This window comes from Takifugu flavidus, chromosome 16, assembly GCF_003711565.1.
Source record: "Takifugu flavidus isolate HTHZ2018 chromosome 16, ASM371156v2, whole genome shotgun sequence".
In the NCBI taxonomy this organism is placed as follows: Eukaryota; Metazoa; Chordata; class Actinopteri; order Tetraodontiformes; family Tetraodontidae; genus Takifugu; species Takifugu flavidus.
The window spans coordinates 5,892,200-5,917,675 of NC_079535.1; the positions used below are offsets into that span (position 1 = coordinate 5,892,200).

General features: G+C 45.8%; 1 protein-coding gene across 8 annotated transcripts in view; it reads right to left on the minus strand.

Annotated features, from left to right (window-relative positions):
* Positions 1 to 25,459, minus strand: part of meis2a (Meis homeobox 2a) — a 70,310-nt gene extending 44,851 nt beyond the window's left edge. For 2 of the 8 annotated variants that reach the window (XM_057058738.1, XM_057058737.1), the window contains exons 1-8: positions 25,336 to 25,459; positions 24,240 to 25,076; positions 23,501 to 23,727; positions 22,006 to 22,147; positions 21,738 to 21,788; positions 21,362 to 21,412; positions 20,837 to 20,986; positions 12,890 to 13,004 (exon numbers count right to left, since the gene is read on the minus strand). In XM_057058738.1, coding sequence (XP_056914718.1) covers positions 12,890 to 13,004; positions 20,837 to 20,986; positions 21,362 to 21,412; positions 21,738 to 21,788; positions 22,006 to 22,147; positions 23,501 to 23,727; positions 24,240 to 24,251 — 748 coding nt within the window. In that variant the 5' untranslated portion in view covers positions 24,252 to 25,076; positions 25,336 to 25,459. Of the gene's footprint in view, positions 1 to 12,889; positions 13,005 to 20,836; positions 20,987 to 21,361; positions 21,413 to 21,737; positions 21,789 to 22,005; positions 22,148 to 23,500; positions 23,728 to 23,951; positions 24,138 to 24,239; positions 25,077 to 25,335 lie in introns of those variants that run through there. The other 6 variants (XM_057058740.1, XM_057058741.1, XM_057058743.1 and 3 more) reach the window with 6 other exon arrangements.
* Between the last annotated feature and the right edge of the window lie 17 nt (positions 25,460 to 25,476).

Consider the following 25,476-nt stretch of genomic DNA (forward strand, 5'->3'; position numbering starts at 1 on the left):
AGTTAGGCTATTTTACCTTTTAACCTAAAAAAGGGGCTGGAGCAAAGATATCCTCCCCTTTCACCTCCCCCCTGAAGCCAAAGAAAAGTGGTTCGGGGGGGTCAGGCTGCCTGGTTACAGCCTTTTCTCCAAAGCCATTGCTTCGAACTCTCTTGATCTTTTTTCTAAAGAGTATCATCTGCCAAAACTTCAAGGTTAGCACAACTTTCAGAGCCCCACACTGAATTAACTGTTGGTGCAATTGCACGTATACCTGAAGCAAAAATGTTCTTATTGCATCATAATTTTAAACTTTAAACAGATTGCAAAATTCTAGCCTTTTAAGATCTTGAGTTTTCCTAATACTTCCTTCCAAACGCAAGAAAAATCTGTGTGGAATATGCATGAAAGGAGCCATGTCGGCTGACAGTACCATCAAATCTGTGCTTTATTTGAGGAAAAGAGCATTGGATGAAAGAAAACGGATAAAGATGTATAAAAGAAAGGAGACGGGCTGTTGCAGATGTCAAGGCCCACTTTGCATGAATGGCAAAGGGCTAAATTGCAGGGGATGGGGTAGCCTCCCGCCACACTGCCTCCCCACACTCTTTTTGGGGGGAACTAAAAAAGGAGTTGTGATGCCCATGACTGCTCTTCACTCAACAGACAGGGATCAGTGGCTAATGAAGGGCTTTGGGTCCGCACCAGGCATTTCACACTCTTTGCCTCTCTGACAACTCCACCCTGCTCCCCCTGCACTTCAACACGACCGCTTGGTCTGCCCTCATAGTCGAGATCGAATGGAGGCTAATTGGTCTCTCAGGTAACCTTATTTCGCCCATTGTTTCAGAATGGGGAAGAAAAAGAACCACAAACCTGCCAGTTCCCTTGTCCTATTCATTTTTTCATTTATTTTATACTCTGATACTTCCTTAATTGAGCTTTTTAGACCCAATATTAAAATTGCTCGGTGACATCTACAATCTAACTCATTGCACTGTAAACACATCTTTCAACATTTATTTACTGTCTCAGTGTGGTTTTGTGAACTTAAACAGCTTAGACATTTTAGACTATGTCTGATAGCAATATGGGCAATGAACTATATAAACAAATCTTTCAGACTGATGGGGGGGGGGTTCTCAGATTTCCAGGAGACATCATTGGCACCCTTGATAAACAGGGCCATCAAACTTTCACAGACATGAGGCTTTCCTACAGCTGCAGGGCTTTGGTAGAGTAAATGTATGAAAAAGGTTTATAAATCAACAAGTCAACCATCAGATTGCAGCCTCTGCTCAGCAGCCCTCTCATCAGCCAAATGCCATGAAGTTTTTTTCCTCAGTCGCTCTTTTTTTTTTTAGACAAATGTCCTGGAGGCAGGGAACAAAGCGAGCAGAACTGATTACTGCGCTGCTGCCCTGCTCCGCCAGTCTAAACTCTGTTTGGCTTCCTAATGAGCTCACTAAAAACCCAATTCATCACCCATAACCCCTTTTCAACTTCCCTTGAAATCCCCCATTATGGCTAGTCAAGGACAGTCCGTTTACAGGCTTTGAGCTTGGGTCAAGGGCTGTGTGGAAGGCGATGGACAAGGCAACACCAGCCAAGGTTATTTTGGAAAAAGGGATGCTTCCTATGTGGCTTACATTTTGTCCTCACAAATGTAAATGTCCTATGATGAAATTAATTCCAACCAATCTTCTACTTAAATCGTCATGCTCTATTGACTTTATACACAAATCCCTTCTTCTGAAACTCCAGCGGCGTCCCAGCCATAGCAAAGAGTGTCCAACTCTATCGATGCAACAGTGGGAATGTCCCATTCCATCTCGCAAAGATAAAGATGATGGAATGGGAATGTAGAGCTATGCAAGTGGAATAAATTGATATAATGGGCAATGCAAAGGGACGGAAATGAGGGGAATGTTAAAAACAAAACTGTGTCAAACACGGCTGGATGAGAATGAAGGTTAAGCTATGGAATATGTCTTGATGAGGTGATAGAAGAGTGCAAGTGAGTGTTAGAAGGAAGGTTAGAAATAGAGGGGTGGAGGAGGAGGAGGACAGCAAAGGGTTGGGGTAAACTCCCACAGTTCCTCATTACATGGAGTTAAAATGATCCTCCTGACACCTGAGCTGTAACCAAGAGATTACAGAATTGATGAATCCTTGGTTTAAAATGCAGCTGTTTTATTCTGCTTTAGTAATTAATTCTTTTTCCGATAGTGTATTGATTAAGCGTAGCCCCTGATAAAGTTCAAACTGAGAGAGATCCCTCCTGGGCTTTTGCTCGGCCTGCTCTGGAGTCAATGAAAACTTCCTCCCTCCACCTGCATCTCTCTCTGCCAGTGCAGTTTACACTCATAAATTAGTCAGATCAGTGAGGAGTACGGTTCTTGTTCACTTGATACTGGTTATGTCCACCTTCTTGCTACATCAATTCACTATTTTTCTATGCTCACCTACAGAAATGTGGATTTAGATATCCTCGTTACACAACTCACCGAAGCAGTAATTTGAAATGGTTTATTTTTGGCAAACCAACATGCATGTAGCCAAAAGGCGGCTCTTTCAACCAGCAGATGACTATTTTACCTCCTTCTTTCACTCCCTCCCTCACTATGATTTTGACCTTAATGATGGATTAAAACATGTAGAAAAGCAGTGTCTTCTTTCACACAACTATAATTTCATTCTTTTTATTGCAGTGCTTTTTTTCTATAGAGCCGCGAGAGCGCATCTGATCAACATAAGGACGACTCTCCAGGGAGCCAGCGGGCATAGAAATCAGATACATCTTTACAAGAGTGTCAGCTGCACATGTCTTGCCGAGACCCCTCACCTAACAGCTCCTTTACAAGTCAATAACATGGGCCCAGTGTCCTCCATCCGGTCCAACAGCATGGCTGTGGTGGGACACTAATACCATTTTCCAGGCTTACTTTTCAGCCCTGTACAACAGCAGGCCTGGACCTCCTCCACATGTCTGCTACAGGTTCCTTCACTCCATTGGAAGAGGCCCTGGTCGTGGTAACCCAATCAAAGGATGCAGAAAAGTAGGATTTATTGGATCGGTTATATCTAATTATTCACAATTTCCCACAATGGAAACACAGATAAATAAGAACAGAACTGAATTGAAGCAAAATATAAGCCTCAGCAATTTTCTGCCCAATTTCAACCCATTTACAACATGGACTCATCTGTGTCCCTGCTTGACAAGGGACAAATAATTGGTGTCCCAATGAGGCCAAAAGAGCCAGTTAAATGACTTTTTTCCCTCAATATTGAGCGCTAATGAAAGAGTGAATGAATTATGAAGAGAGAAGAAAAAAATATAATTAGAAGGTGGAAGTAGTGGTTAATACATTTACTTGAGCCTATTTCCTTCCATTAATGGGGCTGCAGCGTGCAGAGAGAGGCTTCTGACATGGCTAGTATCGACTGTCCGCCCTGCTCGGTAAGGTAAATCCAGCAGGTCATTTCATTAGGGCCCAAATCCATGCCACTAATTTTGATTTTAGGAGCCTGACAGCTGTTGGCAGTGGGAACGGCTGTGGAAGTGAACAGCGAGAGGAGAGCCTATTACGGCTGTGAAAAATAGAAATTGCAAAGGCTTGGCTCAAATTACTGCCACTCTACCTCGCTGACCCACCGAGATTTATAATCTGTCCCATTTCAAGAATTTATCTTTTGATTAGCTGATAGGGTTGAGTGACGACAAACATGGCAATCTATTAAAAATTAAGGGTACAATCTGGTCCAACCAGTGCATGTTAATACAAACGTGCCTTCAAGATTCATGCCAGAGACTGCATCGAGGTGAAATGGACATAGACTGGCAGTGTGATAGACCTGACTCACGATGCGTCTCACCCCGCAAGTTAATATGCAACGCTGAAGTTCCAGAAGGAGGGGGGGGCAGGGGGTTCCTCTGATGTTATTAATTAGAAGTGCTCTATGGCTCGTCTTTTTGAAGCTCTTCATCTCCTTTTGTCTCAACCTCTCTTTTCTTTTCTTTTTTTTGCGGCCCTCATTATTGACTTCTCAATTTTCCCCTCACATCCAACTCCTGATCTAGCAATAGCACCAGTGCTTCTGCAGGAGTGCCCAGCCCGGCAATACCCTGAAGCCCACTCACCGAGACAATGGCTGGGGAGCCCTGTAAGCTGGTCCAGCCCTACAGCTCCCACCAGCCCACCACTCACTCCCACCGAGGCCAAAATCAAAGAGAGAGGCCCTTAAAATATAACCATGTGTATAATGAGGTGCTCTGAAAAACAATAAGCATATACACCAAAGGAGAGTAGGAGTACAAAAGAGGGAGAGAGAAAACTGAAGGAATGTTGGCCGGCAAGTGTTCTTAAAAAATGAACAACACCGAGTGGGTGAGGGAAAAAAAAAACGCAATCATACTGTGCTTTAGGAAAGGGGCAAAGGGCCACAGCCAGTGGTGATGGTAGCCGGGGCCACGCATCTTTGCAACCACATATATGAACCCCGAACAACAAGGGGGTCCGCCGCATGCCTCTGGACCTGAAGGGAGCACGACTAATTTCTGCACAACAATAGGCCTGAATGGACGCCCACACAATGGCAGGTGCTTTGAATGGCAGCAGGGCCCTTGCTCCTCTCGCTCGCTCTGAGGTCTTGGGTTCTGGCTTATGTAACCTTTCATTTTCGACCAGGCTTCCTTTTGACTCATAAAGGAGGAAAAAGATCTCATGGCGGGGTGACTGGGGGTTGCGGTGGGAGACAGCCAGGTCTGTGGGGGTGCAATAAGGCTGTCTGTGTATGCTGTGAATCTTATCAGCCTTTCTTGACTTCTTCATCTCTGCCCTGTGTTTTTTTCCCACTTTATTCCCGTTTTTTTTCCTCACAACAGCATTTCTGTTTGTTGTGTGGCTGCTGGGCTATCCTGTAGGCTGTGATGCAGTGGCTAAGGCAGCCCCCCTTACACCCCCAAAAACACCACCAACACCTTAAGAGCATTCTTTCCGGGGTCACAAGGTCATCCTTCACAGATGTCTCCTGCAGACACTCAGTTGTCTAAGGATTGCATCCCTGGGAGTAAGCATTCACACTAAACAATGAAGGTTTTCCCCTTACTTTGTTGCATTTTTCCCCCTTTTTTCCACCTCTCACTTTGCATTGTTTTATTTTTGAATCGGGCCATAGTCTGAGTGTACTTTTCCAAGGTGGACGGTTTTGTGCTTAGATAATGTAGAAAAGCTCTGGTTATCGCAAGATAGTGGTGCACTCATTCTTTTAAATGCTCCCTGTCTCCCTAAGTTTCCTCCAATTGTTCTAAAGGGGCCGTCAGCTCTGCCTGATGGCAGAGGGAAAGATACTTTTAGAGGTCTTTTTCTTCAATCAGTATGTTGCCAGGGGAGAAAAATGAAAACATGTTGTAACTGTCCCTCAATCCACACTGGGGGACTGATGCAAGGAGCCGTTGTGTAAGCAAGGCAGAAGTCAAACAAAGAGGGACCCTAAATGAACACAAGGGTAATATTTAAACTACATCCTCTCTCGCGCTGAAAAAAAAGCTTTCATTAAAAGGAAATCAGTTTCTGATTTTTAGGGGGCGGAGTGTGACGGCACCGTTGGAGATTGCAGTGTTTAACATGCAAGTTCTCCCTCAAAACATGGAAAAGTGTGTAATTGGAGCATTTTTAAAAAAAAAATCCAAGCAGAGAGCTAGCCTTGAATATCTTGCTCCTTTTCATCTTGCGTTCCCCAATTCCTTTGCTGCGCCTGCTATGCTGTTTTGCTTCCCCTTCCAACCATCTCTTCTATAGTCTGCAAATTGATAACCCTCTAAATGAATTATGTTAAATGCATAATGAAGGTTCGCTCAGCCTCAGCCCTGCAGCCAGCCAGAATTGAGCATCTTGGTTTGGCATGTTTGATTCGTTTTGTTGCACATTTATCCCCAGCCTTCTTTCAGAGTGTGCACTGCTTGGGGCATGTAAATAAGAAATTATCCTTGCTGACTAACATGGCTAATACCTCCTCTGGGGTAATCAAAAATTATTAGACGCTTGCTTCCAATAAACATTAGGGCTCATGGCAGGAACTACTGTCAAATCGCTCACCTCTGCCTGCTCCCCAATACCCATAAAATGGGCAAACAAAAGTGATCAGGTGTGGAAAAAGCACTCTGGCTACACGGTAACTGAGACTGCGGGAGTGCTATTATGCCTAAAAAAGCAGCCCTTGGCTTTAAGAGTCATTAAAGCATGTGCTAGAGTAGGAATCAGACTAGAAAATGAGCTTATCTTGTATAATGCCCTCAAAAGCTTTGCATAAACGTGAAAGATGTGTGCATGAAAATCAGGAGCGGAGAGGAGGAACTCGGATTGAAACACACTTTCTTTCTCATCCTCCCACTCTCTTGGATGGTGGTAGCACGGTTCAAGCACTACCTGTAGGGTATAGCTGCTCTGCTCGGTTCCATATGAATGTAAGCATTCGCGTGGAAACCCTGGTTTACAAGGGAGAAAACCACACAGCAAGTGAACAGGCGATGGCTGCCCTCGCTAAGCCACCCGACTCAACCGCATGTCGTCTTTTGGGAGGGACCTTTGCTGTGATGCGGTGTGGGATATTAGGGGGAGGAGAACTGGGAGGGTGGGGGAGGTGGAGGGGATTAAAGAGACAAGGGAGGTGGAAAACAGAAAGTAAAAGAGCACAAGGCCCATTGGTCAAACACAAAGAGGGAGAGAGGGAAAGGACATCTGAAGTCAGGGTTAAACTCCAACTAAGCACACCTTAAACGGGTCTGTGCTGGCAGTCAGGGTTTTCAGAGTTTCCCTGCAGGTGTGCTTTTGACAGACCTAGCCTCCCATAACCTCTCACTGGTTTAGACTGGGGCCCAGGGTGAGTCACAGAAGAAACTGGTGGCATCTTGCTGCCTCTGCCCACCCCCCCTCTCCAAATCTCCATTCTCTGTCTGTTACATTCACCCACGCATGCTTACACTCTCTGTAAACACACACGCAACCACACTGCCAGACAAGGGGAAAACAAATCTGGTGAGGACTAGAGCAATTGGATTATCACCTCTTAAGGGTGACTTCTTGGCTGACCCCCTTCAGGCTAGCCCGCTAAAACATGACAGAAAATTTCCTGGGAAAACATTTGCTCTTTAAAGAACTGAAGCACTGTCGTCCTCGTGAAAATACAGCGGCATCAATGGACGTGGATATACCCTTCAGGGCATGTGCTCAAATCCCTCTCAGTGTTTTTGTGCACTCGTCCTCATCGGCACATTCGCAGGAGTAATCAGCAGAGGGACACGGGAGCGTAAACTCGTTGGATAATGAAAAGATACATCAGCACGACGCTCAGCCTTTGTTTGCAGTCCAGTTGAAACGTTTTACAATCGTACAATCACAATTCTCCAGCAGCATCTTGTTCTAGCTGCGTTTTAATCAATGCTCAAGATAGAAGGGCTGCATGGATAAAAACAAATAATACAGAAATAAAAGAAAATCAGTAAAAGAGACATCTGCGCCTGTTGCAGTTGGAATAAATCTGGTCACAGGCTGACCTAACATACACCAATGCTGGGGCACACCAGATCATGCTCGGGGGGACGGTTAAAGATAAGAACCAAAACAATCATCTAGAGCTATAGAATGGGGGGGTTACCTTGTGTAAAGAGGGCCACATTCCCAGAAATGAACCTGACTCCATTGGCACTACTCCTCTCCTAACAGTGTGTCTGCATTTTCTGTTTTCATTTGTTTCCTTCCACAGTTTCCAAGAACATAACACAGGGTCAGACGAAAGACAGAGAGACATTAAAAAAGGGGGGGAAGAAAGAGCGGAAGGGAGGAAGGAAGGAGGGAGCTGAGGGAGCTGATCATTCTCTTTAATCACATTTTGGATGGAAGCCAGGTAGTCTGTGGTACCGAGAGCAAGACGGAGAGGGTGAGTGAGGAGAGGAGTGCGAGGGAGACAATGTGAGAGGGAGGATGAAGGAATGGATGGAAAGAGCTGGAGAGAGGGAGAAGATGAGAAGGGGACTTAAGGAAAAAGGGAGAGAGGTGATGAGCCTGAGAGCAGAGCCCCTTGAAGCAGTTTGAAGTGCTGCAGCGCTTAAGCAAGAGTACCAACATTCCCGTGCGTGTCTGTGTGTGTCTGTGTTTTTGTGCGCGTGTGCGTGAGTGTGTGTGTGAGGGAGAGTGACACTCATTCCCGTAAATGCCCAACAAATGCTGAATCCAGCAAGAATCTGGTGTTAGAGGAGAGACAGAGAGAGATCCATTTTAAAACTATGTGCATTAACTATACTTTTCCCCATAGATTAAGCACTCCACATGAATAATTTAGCCTCTCTTATGCTAATGGGATCATGAAAGTATCCCCTTTGTACACTGTTTTCTCCCCCTCCACAGCTTTCAACAATCGCCCTGCCCCTTCCCAACAACCCATCCGACAGCCTCGCTGCTCCGTCCACAGCGCAGACACGTAGCGACGGCGAGGCCAACGCGTGGCGCTGTGACTACAAGTGCCCGTGTTGGCTGATTGAGAAACACTCCCGCCGCTCTGTGCATTAAGCCTCTTTAACCTGTTTTCTGAGGAAACATTTACACTTTGCCAGTCAGTGAATTGCCGTACATTGTGAGGCGGATGCACCTCATGGCTGCACTTTGTTTAATGTTTATGTGATCACTATTGCCACTGAGTTGGCTTAGTAAGTAATTGGCCATCAGGGCAGACTGGTCCTCTTACGCGCTGGGATCGCTCCGCTGTGGAACTCCTTATTTGCTTTTGCCCTTCGTATTTCTTTAGACCTTCTAAAATGTTCACCCAGTTAGACACCCCAGTACACGTTCCACATATGCGCACGCTCGTAACCTGGGCGTTGTGCTGTGATTAGGCAAGAGCTGCGTAAAAAAACAACAACTTATCAGCGTTCAACAGCTGGGAGCGAGGGCCATGAAACAGCAGGGCTGGGGTCGGCTTTATTGTTTATCTGTTGTTTATGGGCCAGTGTTCAGCTTTAATTACAACACTAAATTAAACTCTAACAGGCTCTTAGAGGGAAGCAGCTAACACACGTACCTGTGCCTCCACACTCACTGTATTGTCCATGTTATGTACAGACACACGCCTCTGTGATCACTTGAGAGCCAGAATAAAGGCAACAGAAACATTGCAAGGGTTCCATCACACATTCTGTTTTGACGCCAATGTGCATTCCGTTAAGGTTTTTGTGTAGTTGAAGGAAGTGCAAAAGCCAAAATGTCAGATTTGACAGAACTTGATGCCGGGACTGTCAGGGCGTCGGGTTCCAACCAGGAGTGACCTCCTGCTCTGTTGAGCTCAGCCACACAAACCCTTGCTGAGTGGAGCCCCTGGCCAGGGCCATGGGAGCTCACAGCACTCCCCACGCACACACCATACCATCGAGCGCTGCCTCTGTTCCTCCCCTCCTCTCCATCCCAGCCTTTCTAGAGCTCTCTGGGGAGTCTGTCTATCCACAGAGCGTGGGGATTGTTCAATTGCTGAGAAAATGTACAAAATGCTCTCTCCTCTCTTTTGTTGAGCTATTCCATCTAGTGCGGAATCAACCAGTTGCTCTGAAAGCCCCCTTTGCTCTCCACTCAAGATGTCAACGTGGATTTGGTCCTCATGCATAGCTAATAATTACAATCGTGGACTAGAACTCAGGCATGCGCGCTCACACAGATTCGGGGTTGAGAGATTCGCGGTTCACGACTGGGAGCATTTGACCCCCCTCTTTATTTGCCGTGTCCAAATGTGCAGAGGATTTCAACACAGCGCTCCATCATAGCTTGGGTGTTTAAACTGTTACAGACGCGGGCTTGGAAAGGAGTGCTATCTGAAGGCACGTACATTCATCAACTTTAACTCCCTACAACTGATATCTCTGATGTTTTGAGATAAGTTTGGAGGACATCCAAAAGGCTGTGAATCAAAATGATGTGCATGAGGAGCCAATGGGCTTAGTGCGTTGTGGGTTACCTTCTGAACTGTCTCCCATTAAAGGCTTGTATTTGTTTATTTTTCCAGAACATAGGGAGTCACTCGCTAAGATTCAGTAAGTGAGAGTGCAAAATTTGCCCTCAGGCTGATACTTCTTTTTTTTGGGGGGGTGGGAAATTCTGAGAAAGTTATATATATAAAAAAAGATTTTGGTTAGAGACTGGGGACGGGAAAAGTTAAAGATCTGTGCATTCTACTGAAACCCTTATTCACATGTATAAACCTTAACTGGCATGTTTTACTGACGGCTACTGAGCCCGCTTCACCTCTCTTTTACTGTTTGACGCTTAATTATTCCACGAGAGGTGCAACACACTAGTAGGATTGTTGTTTTGGCAGGGCCTCATACGCAACTTAAATATCGAGGAAGTGGAGTTTTCTCACAGTGACCAAGCTAAGTTGCGTGTGCACTGTACAAACAAAACTTTTTCAGCTGTATTTTATTGCCAATACACCCAGTTGGGAAAAGCCTTTACCCTTTTTAGAGGAATGATGTAGCTGTAATATATTCACCACTGGGATTTGTGCGAATTAAATATTCTGAGGTGATTTTTTTTTTCAAGCCATGGGGTCACAAACAAAACACCTATCAACATGGAAGTGGGCAGGAGAAAGTTGATGTTTTTCTTGGCAGAAGCCAAAGTGTTTCTCACCTACTCACTGCTCCCTCTCCCTCTTCCTCATCTATTCAGTCTATCCTCAACTGATCCACAGCGTCACCCCTTTTAACAGAGGCCAAGCTGTTAAAGACCCCATTACTGAAGTGAAGCGCACATTTCGCGTTTCCTCTGCGGACCTGAAAGTGTGGAGCACAAATTTTATGTAGAAATATATTGAGATTGGAGGCGAGTTCATGTGTGGAGTGGAGTGCCGTGGAGGGAAAGGTGGAGAGGTTGGGGAGAGAAGGCTCTGTCAGAATGGAAGGGCCAGAGTCGGGAGCCAGCGAGCGCTTCAAGCGTTAACGTAATTGAAAGAATGTGAAAAATGAGGCAGCGAGGCTCCCGAGCGGAGCGAAAGGTCAGAGTATGCCTCACACAAAACAACTGGCTGGAGGACGGCCTCATTAGACCATTAAATCAGCTGCCCTCTGTCTTTTCTCTTTTTTTCCCTCACTCTGCCTACTTTCTCACCTTCTTTCACCTCAGCACCACAATAGCCCTTCCTCTGCTTCCTTTCAAAGCGCTGCCTTTATTCCACGCTACTTGCTCGGCTTTCAAAATAAAAGGCTGCACTGCTTGTACCATTTAGCGCTCTTCAGTTCAGGTCAGACTCGGGCCCTGATCTAGTCTTGGCCCATCTTGGCCCAGTGCGCGGTGCTGTACCGTAACTGTCTTTGGTCTGTATTGATCTGCTGTTACTGGATACGGTGGGGAGAGGAGTCGATAAGTGCTCTGTGGATTACAGGTCACTTGTACTTATGTGTGTAAGATAATCAATAGGCAGTGCATTTCTTTCTCTGGTGGCCCCTCCCCTCTGTTGTTCTTGCAGTCTCCATCTGCAGCACTTGCTCTGCAAAGTATCCTCCCATCTTCTGCTACTGTCACACATTTTTTTCCTAATAAGTTATTGTGAAAACAGTACACTAAATAGTCCTTTGTCCTACTGAACTGACCCTGCTCTGGCCACCATTCAGGAAAAATGGTTGCAAAATATTGCACATCAGTTGATTATTTTGTGTTAACATTGCTGAGCCGAGGCCTAGCAATAATCAACCTGCCTGAGAAACAGCCTGTGATCCAGCTGGTCCTCGTATGGCCGACCACAGAGGTCTGCCGTGGCCCTCGGCCTGTGGTCAATAACGTTTCAAAGGCTAAAACTGGAGCAGTTTCTGTCTGAAGAGGAGAGGATGATTTAAACAGCTTCACCACAGACACTCATCCCATCGATCCATCTGATCGCCTATTGGCAAAACCACAGATCTGAAGGAACGCAGCGCACAGCCTCCCGCAGTGAGCGCAGCCGCTTTCGACTATCAGAGGGGTTCTGTGTGATGAAATTTCATGCAAAAGCATGGACACTGCCAGAGGGTAGATATACGGATACAGTACATACAAAGGTCCACATAAACACACAGGCACTGCACCGACAGTGTGTGAGACCTCGGCGTGTTCAAAGGGAGGCCGAGAGCTCCTCATTTGCTCTCCTAGGACACGCAAGAGCAACGTTTAAGGAACAATTCCAAACCCAAAAAAACATATTGATACTTGGCCTAACCTCTAAATTCAATAAATAGCATACGCTTTGGAGAATTTGCGCGTCAAATTTGATGTGGACCATGACAAAAACACAAGACAGACGGCTGTGATTTGCTCGCGCTGTCTGTAATAAATTCAAATGCATTTGTTTTGAAATGCATTATTGCTGCTTGGCAGGTCATGTACGAGATAACACAAGGCTCGCTGAGACATAATTAGGAGCCGTTGTGCGAGCAAAGTTAATATGCTTTAAACGCAAACAAGAACTGGCAGGAATATACTATTAATCACCAGCTTTTGTTCAGCTCCGTAAATAGCAACATTTTGGAAGGAGAGTTACAGGCACTGACGCTTGCTTTCAAGTGCAACGGGGGCTGAGAATGTTCATTTTTAGGTGTGACTGTGTGTTGACATGGATGCCACTCAAAAAGCAGGATAATCCAGCGCGTGAGAGGAAGGACTGGGACGTCTGTGTAAGGATGTGCCATCCATTCACTGTTGATCACACTTGAGATGGGGTTAAAGTGTTGGCAACTCTATTCAACCGTGATGATTAATATGTTCTGCATGGATCTGCGCCCGCATCTACGTGCATTTATGTGTTCACGCTTGAGCGCACGAATATATGGAGTGCTCCTGTGGTCGTGTGTGTGTGTGTGGACAGTTGGTGCCAATTTCTATGTAGCACTCACCTTGCTCACTGCTGTTGTCGCCGCTCTGTGAAGCGTGTCCCCCGCTGGAGGGCCCCGGTGTGCCGGCTGAGTGTGTGGAGGTGGCGTCATCGTGGTCTCTCCAGGAAGCTGGGTTCTGAGGTTTTGAGAGGAGAGAAAGCGAGCGTGGGATCCATCCATTCGTCCGTGCATCCATCCACATTCCCGACCAAACCGCAGACCAGGAACGGGAGAGAGCAGGAAGGGGGGGGGAAGGTAGGGATGGAGGAAAAAGAGAAAGACCACATGAGTATGCTGGAAAAGTGAGAGTGCCATCTGTAAGCGTCGCCTGACTGAGTGAGGATCCCTGGCCTGCTTCCATTATCTTGGCAAAGGCAGCGAGTGCTGCCGCTGCTTTCCAAGCTGGTGAGCAACAAAGGACGCCGCCAAAATCAAACCAGGGGTAGAAGGAAAGCGATGCACGACAGCAGCTGGCAATAAGTCAAAACACTCTAATCAAAGTGTTTCATTAATGCACGAGAGCAAAGCAGACCGCCGTTAATTTGCCGTTTGATTTTGTGTGGAGCGCCCGTGAGTAATTGTCTAAACACATATGGCAGGGCCCAGCGGAGTTCATTTATACCATGACCAATTGAGACTTCCGTGGCAAGTGAGAAATATCAAGGTAAGAAGTCCAAACACGCCACAGCCACCATTAATCACTGCCACTGTCAGAAATGAAAATAAGATATGACAGTGAGTCTCCCTCTAATCTGCCAAAAATGTGCACACACCCTCTCAGACCTGCAGGAATACACTTACGTGCACACATGCTAATGACATAATAGAGCAAGAAGTATAAACACAAATGCACATGCACTTACTTTTGTATATACAAGGCCATGCTGATTCAAAGTGTTAAATATCTGCTGGCAAGCTACAAAGAGAGGTCCATAAACAAATAGGAAACTTTAAGGATTTGTTTTTCTGTTTTTTCTTCCCTTCCCTTCCCTTCTTCTGGGCTCTTTTTCTCTCCATCTCCTCCCCTCTTTCCTGGTCTCTCAAGGTTTACCCTGATCAGGGGGGGACAGGATTTTCTACTGTACAGGAAGGGCTTTATCAGCGCCACATGAAGGCAGGCTAGAGGTGGAATTTCCTCTGCCATTCAGCCGCTGGTAAAACAGAGCGATCGCGTCACTGCCGCAGACTCAATCCGCCTAAGACATCCTCTCACACAAGGTTGATACAGCTTTTGTGGCTCACAGGAACTCGGGGCCAGTCTTTCCCAATTTAACCTGTCACCTGAGTCCGATGACAAAATGTTGGCCAACGAGAGCCCAGAGTCGTCTGGGGCCGTAGGAACGCGGCCCCTTGAGTGGAGCCCAAGCCAAACAAACACGAGCCTGCACCAAGGCTTCCCACAAACCTCAACCCACTTCTCAGTTCCCGTTCTCTCTCTCTCTCTCCCTCAAACACATATAAACACATATACATACAAACGAAAGCAGAAGGAAAATTTACGTGCCACAGAATATTCCAAGAAAGAGAACGCTTTTACCATTTCTGATGACTTTCTTTTCCTCAACTTCTGCCAGAGAGAAGATCCGCCTGCCTGCCTGCCCCTCTGCCTGCCTGCCCCTGTGCCTGCCTGCCCCTCTGCCTGCTTGCCTGCCTGCCTGCCTGTGTTGGTGTCCCAGTCAGAGTGAGCTGTACTGGTGGAGGACAGACAGGAGAAGGCCTGGAGACCAGCGGAGGTTTGCAGAGAAACAGAGGCTATAAGACAAGCAGCCGCTCAGCTCCCCTGGGTGCACAGTCCTGATTTGCTGTTGCCTGTACTGCTGCGGAGGCGAGGCTGCCGTGATGCCTGTGAGCGAGGCCCTTTTATCTGCTAAGTTTTTTTGGAAAGGGGCTGTTTTCTCAAACAGCTTGAGGCTGAAAACAGCAGACAGAAACACACAAGGCCCTTCAGACCCTCCGCTCCACTCAAGGCGCTCTCAGCGTCAGCTGTTTGCCGGATGGCAATCAGATAAAGAACCTGGAGAATAATCCAGAAGAGGGGAGAGAAGACAAGGGGAACAATAGGCCATGCGTGGGTTTAATCCCAGGCCGGTGAGTGGAGGGAAAAGTGTCCCTGCTCTGAGGGAGGCCACCGATTGTGATGCGTTAACTCTCAACAACTGATCAGCACATGCTGGACTCTAATTCATGAGAACAACATCTGTTGCTGTAGCACTTTTCTATTCCCAACAGTGTTCACTAAGTAAAGTCACCAGGCGGCAACCCAAAGCAGATTAATTCTCTATTTGTAAAATAGCACAAACAGAAAAGTGGACAGGAAAGTCCTAGACTTCCAATGTACATAATGTATTTAGGCAGAAAAGGCTGCTGCTCCCAGAGGAGAACATGAGCGGGTTCTACTTGCACACAGTGAGGCACTCAATGCCAGCAAGATGCAAAACAAACCTGAAAAATCCTTCCTGTTGCTCTCTGGTTCACATGTACGCTCCCTCTCTGTCTCTCATCCCTGGAAACGGTTGCCAGCAACGACCAAGGCCCGATTTTAATGCAACAGCTGAATCGATAGGACTTAATTTAGCTATCATTGCAGAGTGATGTGTCATTTTTAATGGTGCTGGCACTAAATTAAATTCAAAGACGCCACGGCTAATGGTGTTAAAGGGAGTTATATTTTGCTACTGTAGGTTTAATAGGCCTGTATGCAGGGAAATGGAAAAGACTATGTTAGTTATTTTACCAGAGGGAAAAGGACAACGGCTTATATGACCTAATAACAATCACCCGGTGGGTCCTCGGCGCAGTAAACACGCAGCAAATATCTTTGATCAGGCACACAGCAGTCCTTTAATATCTGTAAGTCATGTCTCATTTATAATCCCGTCTGCAAAACACCACAACAAACACCACCACAAAAGCGTTAACTTTCCAAGCTCAACAAGGTGACAAAAGGAACAGTCTTTCCTCTGCATGAATAATTTAGTGTGCTTCTCAAAGGGTGCACCGCACAACGCAAGCATTTTGTCTCAACCCTCGTGGGTCTGATAAAGTTCAAACAAGTTGGAAATAATAAAAAAAAAAAATTGTGTCGCCCAAACAGTCTCGCAAAAAGAAACACACACGCGAAGCAAAAGAAAATGCAAAAGGAAAAAGGAAAGATCCTCTAGACATGTGACTATTCCCTGAAGCTGCGTATAATTAGGAGTCAAACATGGTTCGGTCCATGCTCTTCACTAATTGTGTTAAAGAGCAGTGTTACCATGAGGAGGAGGAGGAGGAGGAGGAGAAGAAGGAGGAAGGGAACGGTAGCAAGCAAACACACACTCATACAGACACGCACACAATAGGACTAGATTGAGAATAAGATACAAAAGAAGCACGGTCTCTGGGGGCAGCCTTTTCTATTTGCCGGGGTTAGCAACTGGCAGCTGATAATACAACTTGTAATTAATATAAAAGCAGGAGACAATATGGGAAGGAAGGCTCGTGGTGGAGCCAGGCCACAGGAGAGCAGGAGAATTCTGCCGGCTCCTCTGCTCCTGTCCCCTGTTTCTCATTTACAAACACCTGCCTGGCACAATCTCACTTCACTCCACACCACATCCCTAGGAATTTCAAATAAAATTGAATTTAGCAGCATCATTGAATTTGCCTGAAATTCCCCTGGAACCTGCAGGGAAGTGGAGAAATCTGCGGCGTAAAGCAGGCTGCTGAGGGCCAACCCCGTGCGTGTTGTACAGCGAAGAGCAGCATCAGGGATCCTGTGCTCAACATGTACGGAAATGCTGACACGCCAGAAGTACAGTGGACCATAAATCATGAAGCCGGTTGACATTTCAAGGTACATCGTGCCACTTGGAGTAAACAGACAGAGAGAAAAAAACAACTCCCCCTCTTTTTGTTGGGATGAGCTTGTAATTATACACGCCCGCTCCAGTGAAGAGTAGGTGCAACTCTATTGAACAGCTGAGCATTTACAACACCCTCAATTATCCAGAATGTAACATGTGCCAAATTTAGCAGCTAATAATTCGCAACGGCGTGTCTCGGCAGAGAAAAGGCATCCGCTGATTGCAATTCAATTTGAAAACTTTCTCTCGGGCAAAAGCACTTTTGTAAAAGATTAGATGCAATCGCAGACGTGTGTTTTCACAAAGACAAGATTAAATGACAAATGAAGGGGCAGGATCCACAGTTTTCGCCGCTCAGGAGAATGACAGAGCCCTTTCAAAATAAGACATGACATACAGAAATAATAAGATGTCTTCCCCTTGCGGCAAATCCTAAAATACAGGCTGGAAAATAAAGACAGTAACCACCTACGCTGTAAAAGAAATCCATGTAACGAGCACTCTAATGAGGATATTTACTGAATTTAATTAGAACCTAATGCTATTTTGCATGACCAATATTAACCATGCATCGTATTAATAACAAAAATGTGTCTTGCGTGAGAAAATAAGTGGAATTGCTGCAGCAGGCTGCCGGGTGTAACTACAGTGGCAGCTCAGAGTACGTCCGTACCGAATCTAACGACACAATGTTTGAATACATGTCAGCAAACATGCATGTAATGATCCTGAGATGACTGTACAGCAACTGTGTTTTATTGCAGTCATTTAGAGCATATGTGCAGTTAAGGGAAGGGGTGGTGATTGTGGAGGGGGTCGTCGGGAGGACTCCACAAGTGGCCTTCGCCTCTCTCTCACCACGGTAGTGATGATTAGACATGGCTGCCAACAGTGCCTCCTGAGCGCCAGTAAAACAGGAAATGCTCGGCCAGATGTCCCCGCTGTCACGAAATAATTGCGTGGAACGGATCGCAGCTAAAACTGCGCGGGAAGAGCCAAACTTGTTTGAAGTAAAACACCAGCAGTTCAACAGGCCGGCCCAGCCCGCAGGCTCGCGGTAATACCGGCGGAAAAAAGCGCGCCTACGCTGTGCCCATAGTTACCTGCGGAGCAACCATCTCCACTTATAGGTGGAGATGAGCCGTTGGCCGGCTCTCCTGACCCCGTGACATCACCACGTCCAGCCAATGGCTCGCAGTCTGCACCAGAGACTTAAATGTAAACAAAGGGAGCTTTTCTCCCTCCTTTCCAACCATGCAGAGTAAAGATAAGCTTCACCACAACCTCTACGGGAACCGCTATCACTCCCCAAGGAAAGCTCTCGCTAAAACAAAGTAGCGGGACCTGCAAATCCTACAGAATGTCTCCGCAACAAATCTGAAAACTACGCGGTAATCCAGAGACGCTTTCAGAGGCCAAATGCATATGAGGAAATGAAAAGGCTTTCTTTAAAATGTGAGCTTCAGTGAAGGAGCTCCACAATAGACACAAAGGCTAATTCATTAGAACAGATAATATTCAGACACTGTTAATTCTATTTGCCTCCCTAATTGGATGTAGCAGAGGAGAGACAGAAATTTTATTCATTAATTAAAAGACAAGAGAGGAAACCGCTGTCACACACTAGCCAACCATTTACGATTTTACAGCGCTGCGTGGTTTTTTCTCCCTCCTTCCATCATGCTTTATGTGTAAGACAGAATTTTTTTTCTAAATCTTTTAATTGAGATGAGGTTTATCTGAGGAAGGACGGTGGGGTAGGAAGAGCCAATGAGAGAATGAAGGACTCGCGCTGCTCCCTTTCTATAATAATCCAATCATCCGTAAGACAGTGCTGCATTTAGGTGTAAATAAGAATTCACAGTGCTCTGCTGTCAGGTAGTAACCATAGAGAATGTCACCAACACCATATATTTGCGCATATGCATACATTACATACATACATACATGCATAAAAACATGCCTCCTTCACAGTGAAGAGCCTCATCATCTCCAGAAAAACCAACTTTCACCAAATGAGATGTAGCCCCGGGCTATACATTAAAAATGCATATCAGAGCAAAGAAAAATGGATGTGAGAGATTCCAACTAAATAAATTAGCATACCTAACTATCAGAACCACCTTCCACTAGAAGCAAGGACAGAAATGAATAATAAAACAGAGGCAAACACAAATGAATAAATAAAATAAACAAGTCAAAACAAGTAGGACTGGGGTTCTTTTTCACCTTTTTTCTAATATTCCAAGCACATATTGGGCAGGAAAGGTCTCTTTAATGAGGTATGAACGCTGCAGTTGAGGAAATGAACACGCTTCAAAGCTTTTAGCTGAACATCCAACAAATTAACTCTGAACTATTTTCACTAAGGCGTCGTGAAGCACAAGAAATACAGCATTCCTTCATTAACGTCTCCATGACATGAGGCACTGAGCTGACTCAGAGCTCCAGAAGTAAACAAGTGTGTGTGCATGCGCGCGTGTCTGTGTCTGTGTGTGTCTGTGTGTGTGTGTGTGGGGGGGGGGGGGGGGGGGGACTTTTTTGTCAAATCAACTCAGCGGTTAGATGTAGTTCCTCACAAGTGACATAAATCTTTCAAAGCCTAAATAGCCGATGAAGTGGTCAGGCCAGATGACTCCAGGATAAATGCTTTGCCCCCTGTGTTTACTCACTTTACTGGCATCTCCTAATTTTCCAGATTATCGCGAATATTTCCCACAAGTGTCCTGATGACAAAGGCTGGTGTCTGAGCAGCGCAGCGCCGGTGGAAATTGGCTTGAGTATCAACCATCTGCCATGAAACTAAACAGGCCAGTTTATCTAATCTCTACAATATAAACAACAGCATGCCTCATTTCTACACTCGGCTCGGACGCGCGCAATATTGTCTTTTCTGACCGTTTTCTCGGTGCAACATCCGTAACGTGGTGTTGGACTGGGCCTGTGCGGTGTGGTGCGTGGCTCCGGAAACGCCTTTCAGAGGGAATCAGGCCTATAGCCAGACCCAACAGATGCAGGGTGGTGACTTTGCATAACACTTAAATCTGCTTTAATTCCTAATAGGCTTGGCCTTGAGCTGAGATATTAACTAGTCACTTTGTTACCCCCCTCCCCTCCACCAAAACATTAGTTTTATCGCAGATGCGCACAAGGCAATAATTCACCTATATGAACTTTATGATACACTGTCAGCTGAACAAGAGTGTGTGTGTGTGTGTGCGTGTGTGTGTTTAATTACACTAAAAATGCACGATTTAAGCCAAAGAATTGATCTTCAAATTTAAAGCTCCTGTACTTCAGGTGCATATAATTGAATTCAGCATTATGGAGCCTCCAGTCATAAAATGGAGAACGAGGGAGAGGGGAAGTGCAGAGGGAACCACGCGGCAATCAATAGGAAACAATTAAACACATTAACATCAGGGGCAATAGAAGGCCTCCAGACGCGCCATCCTGCGCCATGTGAACTTGCCATTGAAGGCATAAGCCTTCAGCTGTGAGATCTATTTCAACGGGCTACCACTTTCTCCACCTCTGCGGGTAAAAAAAAAAAAAAGAAAACCCTCTCCGCTTTACGCACAGGCCATATCCAGCTCCCACAGCCCCAAATATAAAGCCTTTTTCTTTTTAAATATTAGCCTAAAGCTAAAGCTTAGCGCTGATACCCTGCTTTAACGGTAAACCCGCGTAACAGATAATTGCCTGACTTTTTTCTTTCCTCCAGCGTGCAACTCTCCGTAATGCACGGCAGCAGTGACGCGCGCGCGCGCGCACACACACACACACACACACACACGCATGCACACACACGCAGACACACGCGCGCGCTGGGACGCATTATGCACACATGACTGCCCCTAATCAAAAGACTAAAACAATAACTCTGTCTATTGTATCACATCTAGCTTTTGACCTCAGAACATCGATCGGCACATTTTCCTTGCAGAACAGAGCCTGCTCTATTTACCGATGGCACAACAGGGTCACGCACCGAGCAGTGGCAGCAGAGAACTTGGCGTCTAATCTCATTTTTATACGGACCGATTATTCACTGGGAAATACGTTTGCGCACGCAGGCGCTTGGAAACCAGCACAAACACGAAGGAGAAGCTCGGTCACTTACGTGATCTGCGAGGTTGGTCGAAGATCCCGAGAGTTCTTCGTGATCCGATTTCGAGCTACCATCCCGTTCGTCGATTACTAGATCTATTGGCATTTTTCCTTTCAAACAGCTGATGTACCGGTGGCAAAAATTGTCGCAGAGCTCGTGCACCTAGAAAAACACAGGGAGGAAAAACACCTTTTTTTTCTCAGGATGAGGAAACGTTTCAGCCAGTCCAAGAATAACTCCAATTAAGGGGGCATTATCGGCGGCGAGGAAACAATAGTCAAATTGTTGCTGTGCTTATTATTCTCCTGAGACTGAGCAACAAGTCGAACGACAAAAAGCAAAAAGCAACACGCCGTCAGCTGGGTGGAATGAACAGGTAAAACTATATCTGCTGATCGATAACAATCAGAACCGTCATCCCAAAGGTCTAACTTATTTTATACGCGTGGTGGGCTACATAAATTTGCATAATTAATTAATTCTGTTGATATATATGTACACACACACACACACAAATATAGAGTCATACATACATACCTTTTCTAATTCCAAAAGGTGAAACCGTAATACTTGTATGGCTTGTATCATCTGCAAGAGAGTCAAAAAGGGCTAATTAATATTTGTTGTATTTTATTAAATATTTTACACGCTGTCCACTCAGCGTTAATTATTTCAAAAGTTGGCATTTGCACAGTCCTTCATTCCTGATGAATTAAATAAAAAAGTTTGACCGGTGACAGCGGCGACTGTGGCCGCGCAGCTTCACATGCAAACCGGATCTGACATTTAAATCATACGTTCACTTCAATGCCGCCTAATGTTGCGCACAATCGTGAGCGCCGCTGAAACAAGGACGGGTGCAACCGCAGCGTCGCGGCAATTATGAAGACAGAGATGTCAGAGTGTGGCTTACCAAATTGTCCAGCTCTGGATTTGATGAAAATAAAGGTTTTTCTGCTCGGACCTAAAATAGCGCAAACGTCACCGTTAGTTTGGCACAAAATAAAATTGTGCATCAATTCACATTCTAATATGTTGCAGGATGGGGGACGTTTGAAGCACACACACACACACACACACACTCTCTCTCCTCTGCTGCTAGAAACAGAAACTTTTAAAGCAGAGGCTGCATCCGCCGCAACAGTCCCAGATATCTGCGTGACATTTGCGTTCAGAATAACCTGTTTGGCAAAGACTGCGATGTCCTCGTTGAAGGAGTCTGAGGAGCAGACGTCGCCTCCTGCCACACCGGGCTCCCTCGGAGTACACGTCGCCAACTCACACTTCTCAAAAACCAGCGCGAGCAGTGGGAATAATGGGTGACTGCAAGAAGGGAAACACAGTCTGAGCACAGGCTGCTCACCGGCTCCACAATGCCCACTGCAAGAAATGTCCGCATGCACCCTGCGTCTCTGACCAGCCCCACACGTTCCTGACTGCGAATACAACAGCAATTATTTTAATCCATTTTGTTTTATTTAAACTGTTTTCTCCGAGTTTATTAAAACAAGTAGCCACCTTGTTAAAACAACCCCCCCAAAAAAGGACAGTCAGATAATGCAAACAAGAGCCGGGATGAAAGTTTTCAGTTTGCAGCATGAATAAATGCATCTGGAATATTTTATTTCCTAGCTTTGGGATATTTAAGGGATTAAGTCCCGGTCTGATATTAATCGACTTGTTGAGGCTGGCATTTCTTGCAATAGGCTACAAAATAAAAACGGCTGGGACGTGAACGCAACTTAAAACAACACTGGGGCAAATTGAGGCAGCGCGTTTACAGTTTAAAATCAAATAAACTTGTTCTGAAAATATTTTTACAGAAATGCATTACATTGCACATCATCACGATCCAAAAGCGTGAGGAGGTGAATAAAAAACTAGGTATCCAACCTGCGCCAGGAGTCATGCAGGAAAATAAAATTTAAACGCGTGATTATAAGACAAATGTCGTTTCTTTCATGAATTAAAGTTAAATTAAACTAAAGACGGTGATGGGACGCGTGAGCAGAGCAGATGAGGATTTGCTCCGCACAACACCCGAGATTATAATGATACACACTGGGATTATAACTCTTTCTATGAAATGGGCAGGTTTCGGAAGACCCTTTTCAAAGTCGTGCCATTGTCTCTGCGGCGTCTCTTACGCGCTTTAAGAATAACCTGATATAAAATATAATTACACGTTCAGATTTTAACGCGATTTTTGTGTCCAGGCAGCATGAGAAAACACCAGATGAGTTTTATGGGCAGCCACAACACTGCCGGACTATTCCAAAACGTCGCCCTGGTGAAAATTATAATTAACGCAAACTTTATACGGTTTAATTTTCCCTTTTTTGGTTTATATTTGGAACTCGCCCTTTAGTTTGTTTTCGTGCAGACTGTGACCTCTGGGCTCGGAATGCGCGCAGCGAGACTCCACATTATTTTATAGTTTGTAATTCAGGCTCAAGGCTTAGTCCTACTTCTACAATGCGTCTAAAATTACACATCAACAGAACTCCCCTGACCAAACAATGGGGACCAAAAAATGACGCCCGCTCCGGCACAAAGCACGACTCCCAGTTAGTGGCCGGATAGAAACTTCTGCAAACCAAACTGGAGTAAAATAGGAAATCTAAAAAAAAAATTAAAAAACTTAGGTGTAGGCTCTTCGGCTCGGGCGACCCTTACCCGTAAATTGCATCTTTATCCCGCTTTAAAACGTCGTTGACAGCAGAGCCCATGCTGGTGGGCATAACGTTCGGATGGGGAGCGTGGGTGCCGTAGTGCTGGCTGGAGTGCAGCGGCGGTCCGTGGTTCAGATGGTGGACCTGGGGAAGCGGCCGGGGAGCATGCGGGTCCCCGTACATCGACGCCGTAACTCCGTCCATCCCACCGTAATGGGCCAGCTCATCGTACTGGGAATGAAATCAAACAAAAGTCAACACGAGCTGCCCGGTAACTTATAAAAAAAAAAAAAATAAGAAAGAAGAAAACAAAACAAGTGTGTAAGGAGCACAAAGCACGCCGTCTCATTCTGAACCTACGCAGCGGAAAAACAAATAAGCTGTTGCGCTGAAAACGCGCAGCGCCGACGCATAAAAGTGCCACATATGAAATGTGTTTAATGGTTTGCCATTACCAGAAACATTATAATTCGGGTTGCTCCGCGGAGGAAAGTTTGGTGCGAAGGAAAAGAGAGAATTAGTTTGGAGTCTCCCGTGGAAAAAACTGCCCCGCGACTGGTGGAGGCTGTCGGCAAAAGCAGGGGCTGTCACTTCAGCTGAAGAGCAGGGGCGCTGCAAAAATGTCAAATACGGCGGCTTTGATAGGAATACTTTGTAAATCTGCCACCAGCCGACGAGAGGTTATCGATAGCAGGGCCTCCCTGTGGATCTGAACAGGTAAGTGTAGGAGATTTAAAACCTACCCTTTGCGCCATCAGGCTGCGCTCCAATAAACTCCTGGATCTGTCGTGTGTTTAATATCCCAGTCCCGGTAAGAAAGTCAGCTTTCAACCAACTTTGCGAATTCTCCTATTCGCCAGTGTGGCTCAGTTGAGACCGTTGCATCGGGGAGTTTTTTTTCTCAATTAGTCTCGTTTCCCCTCTTTCCTCGGCAAAAGAAGAAAAAATGCGCCAAAGTGAGGGTTACAATCGGCCCATCAACAACCTGCATGTAACTAAACTGTCGTGTCTCATGGCTTTTTGCCACTCCAGCTGTCAATCAAAGCCAGAGGTTGTCAAGGTAATGAATGAATGACGGTTGGTGATGATGTTCGAGAGAAGGACGAATCTTTTTAGTCCGTTTTCATCCGGCAAGTCCGCGTTTCCTTTAAAGCTTCCAGATCGCTATCTTGTTTTATTATCACTCTTTCTTTTAAAAAATGGAGAAAAAAGAGGCAGCAGAAATTGCGATTGCGATTCGGATCTCTCCTTTCTTCCCCCCGTAGGTATTTCGTCTATCTGGCGAAACTGAGATGAGTGAGTGTCAGCGAGTGTTGGCAGGTTGGCTGCTAGCTTGCTTATAGAAACAGAGTCAGTTCGCAGCGCTGAGCGGTGGGCGAATGAAATGACGGATCCCGGAAGTAGCGGTGGCCATAGCCAGTCCTATAGCAGCTCCAGAAAAGAGAGAGGAGAGACCAAATCTTGTGATATGCAGAGTGTGTGCGAGGAACGGGGACGGCTTCAACTCCACACTGGGGGTAAAAAAGCCAAAGCAGCACAGCTCCAACTCCCACCCCAATTCCGCCTCGCAGAGAAGAGTCCTGTAAAGAAAGAGGAGCAGAGAAGAGTGTGTGAGGAAGGTTTGAAGCAGCGCGCACACTTTGGCGGCCATTCATCACATAACACACGACACCGAATCATGTTTTAACACAAAATGACGCACATAAACTTTTACGCACGGATAAACAGCGAATGCGTAAAATTGCAGCCGGCGCGTAAGTTAAACAAAGGATTGTCCCGAGCTGAAATTATCAGGATATCTCATGAATACTGACTTTAATATATGAGCATGACGCTTACTTGTTATCTGTTTTGTGGTTATAAGCTGGTGTGCCTAATATGTCAGTAATGCCTCCTAATCTCGCAGCTAATTATTGCTCCAGTCTCTCTCTCGTTCTTTTTTTTAATTTTTTTTGTAGCAAATTAAACCACACACCGCAC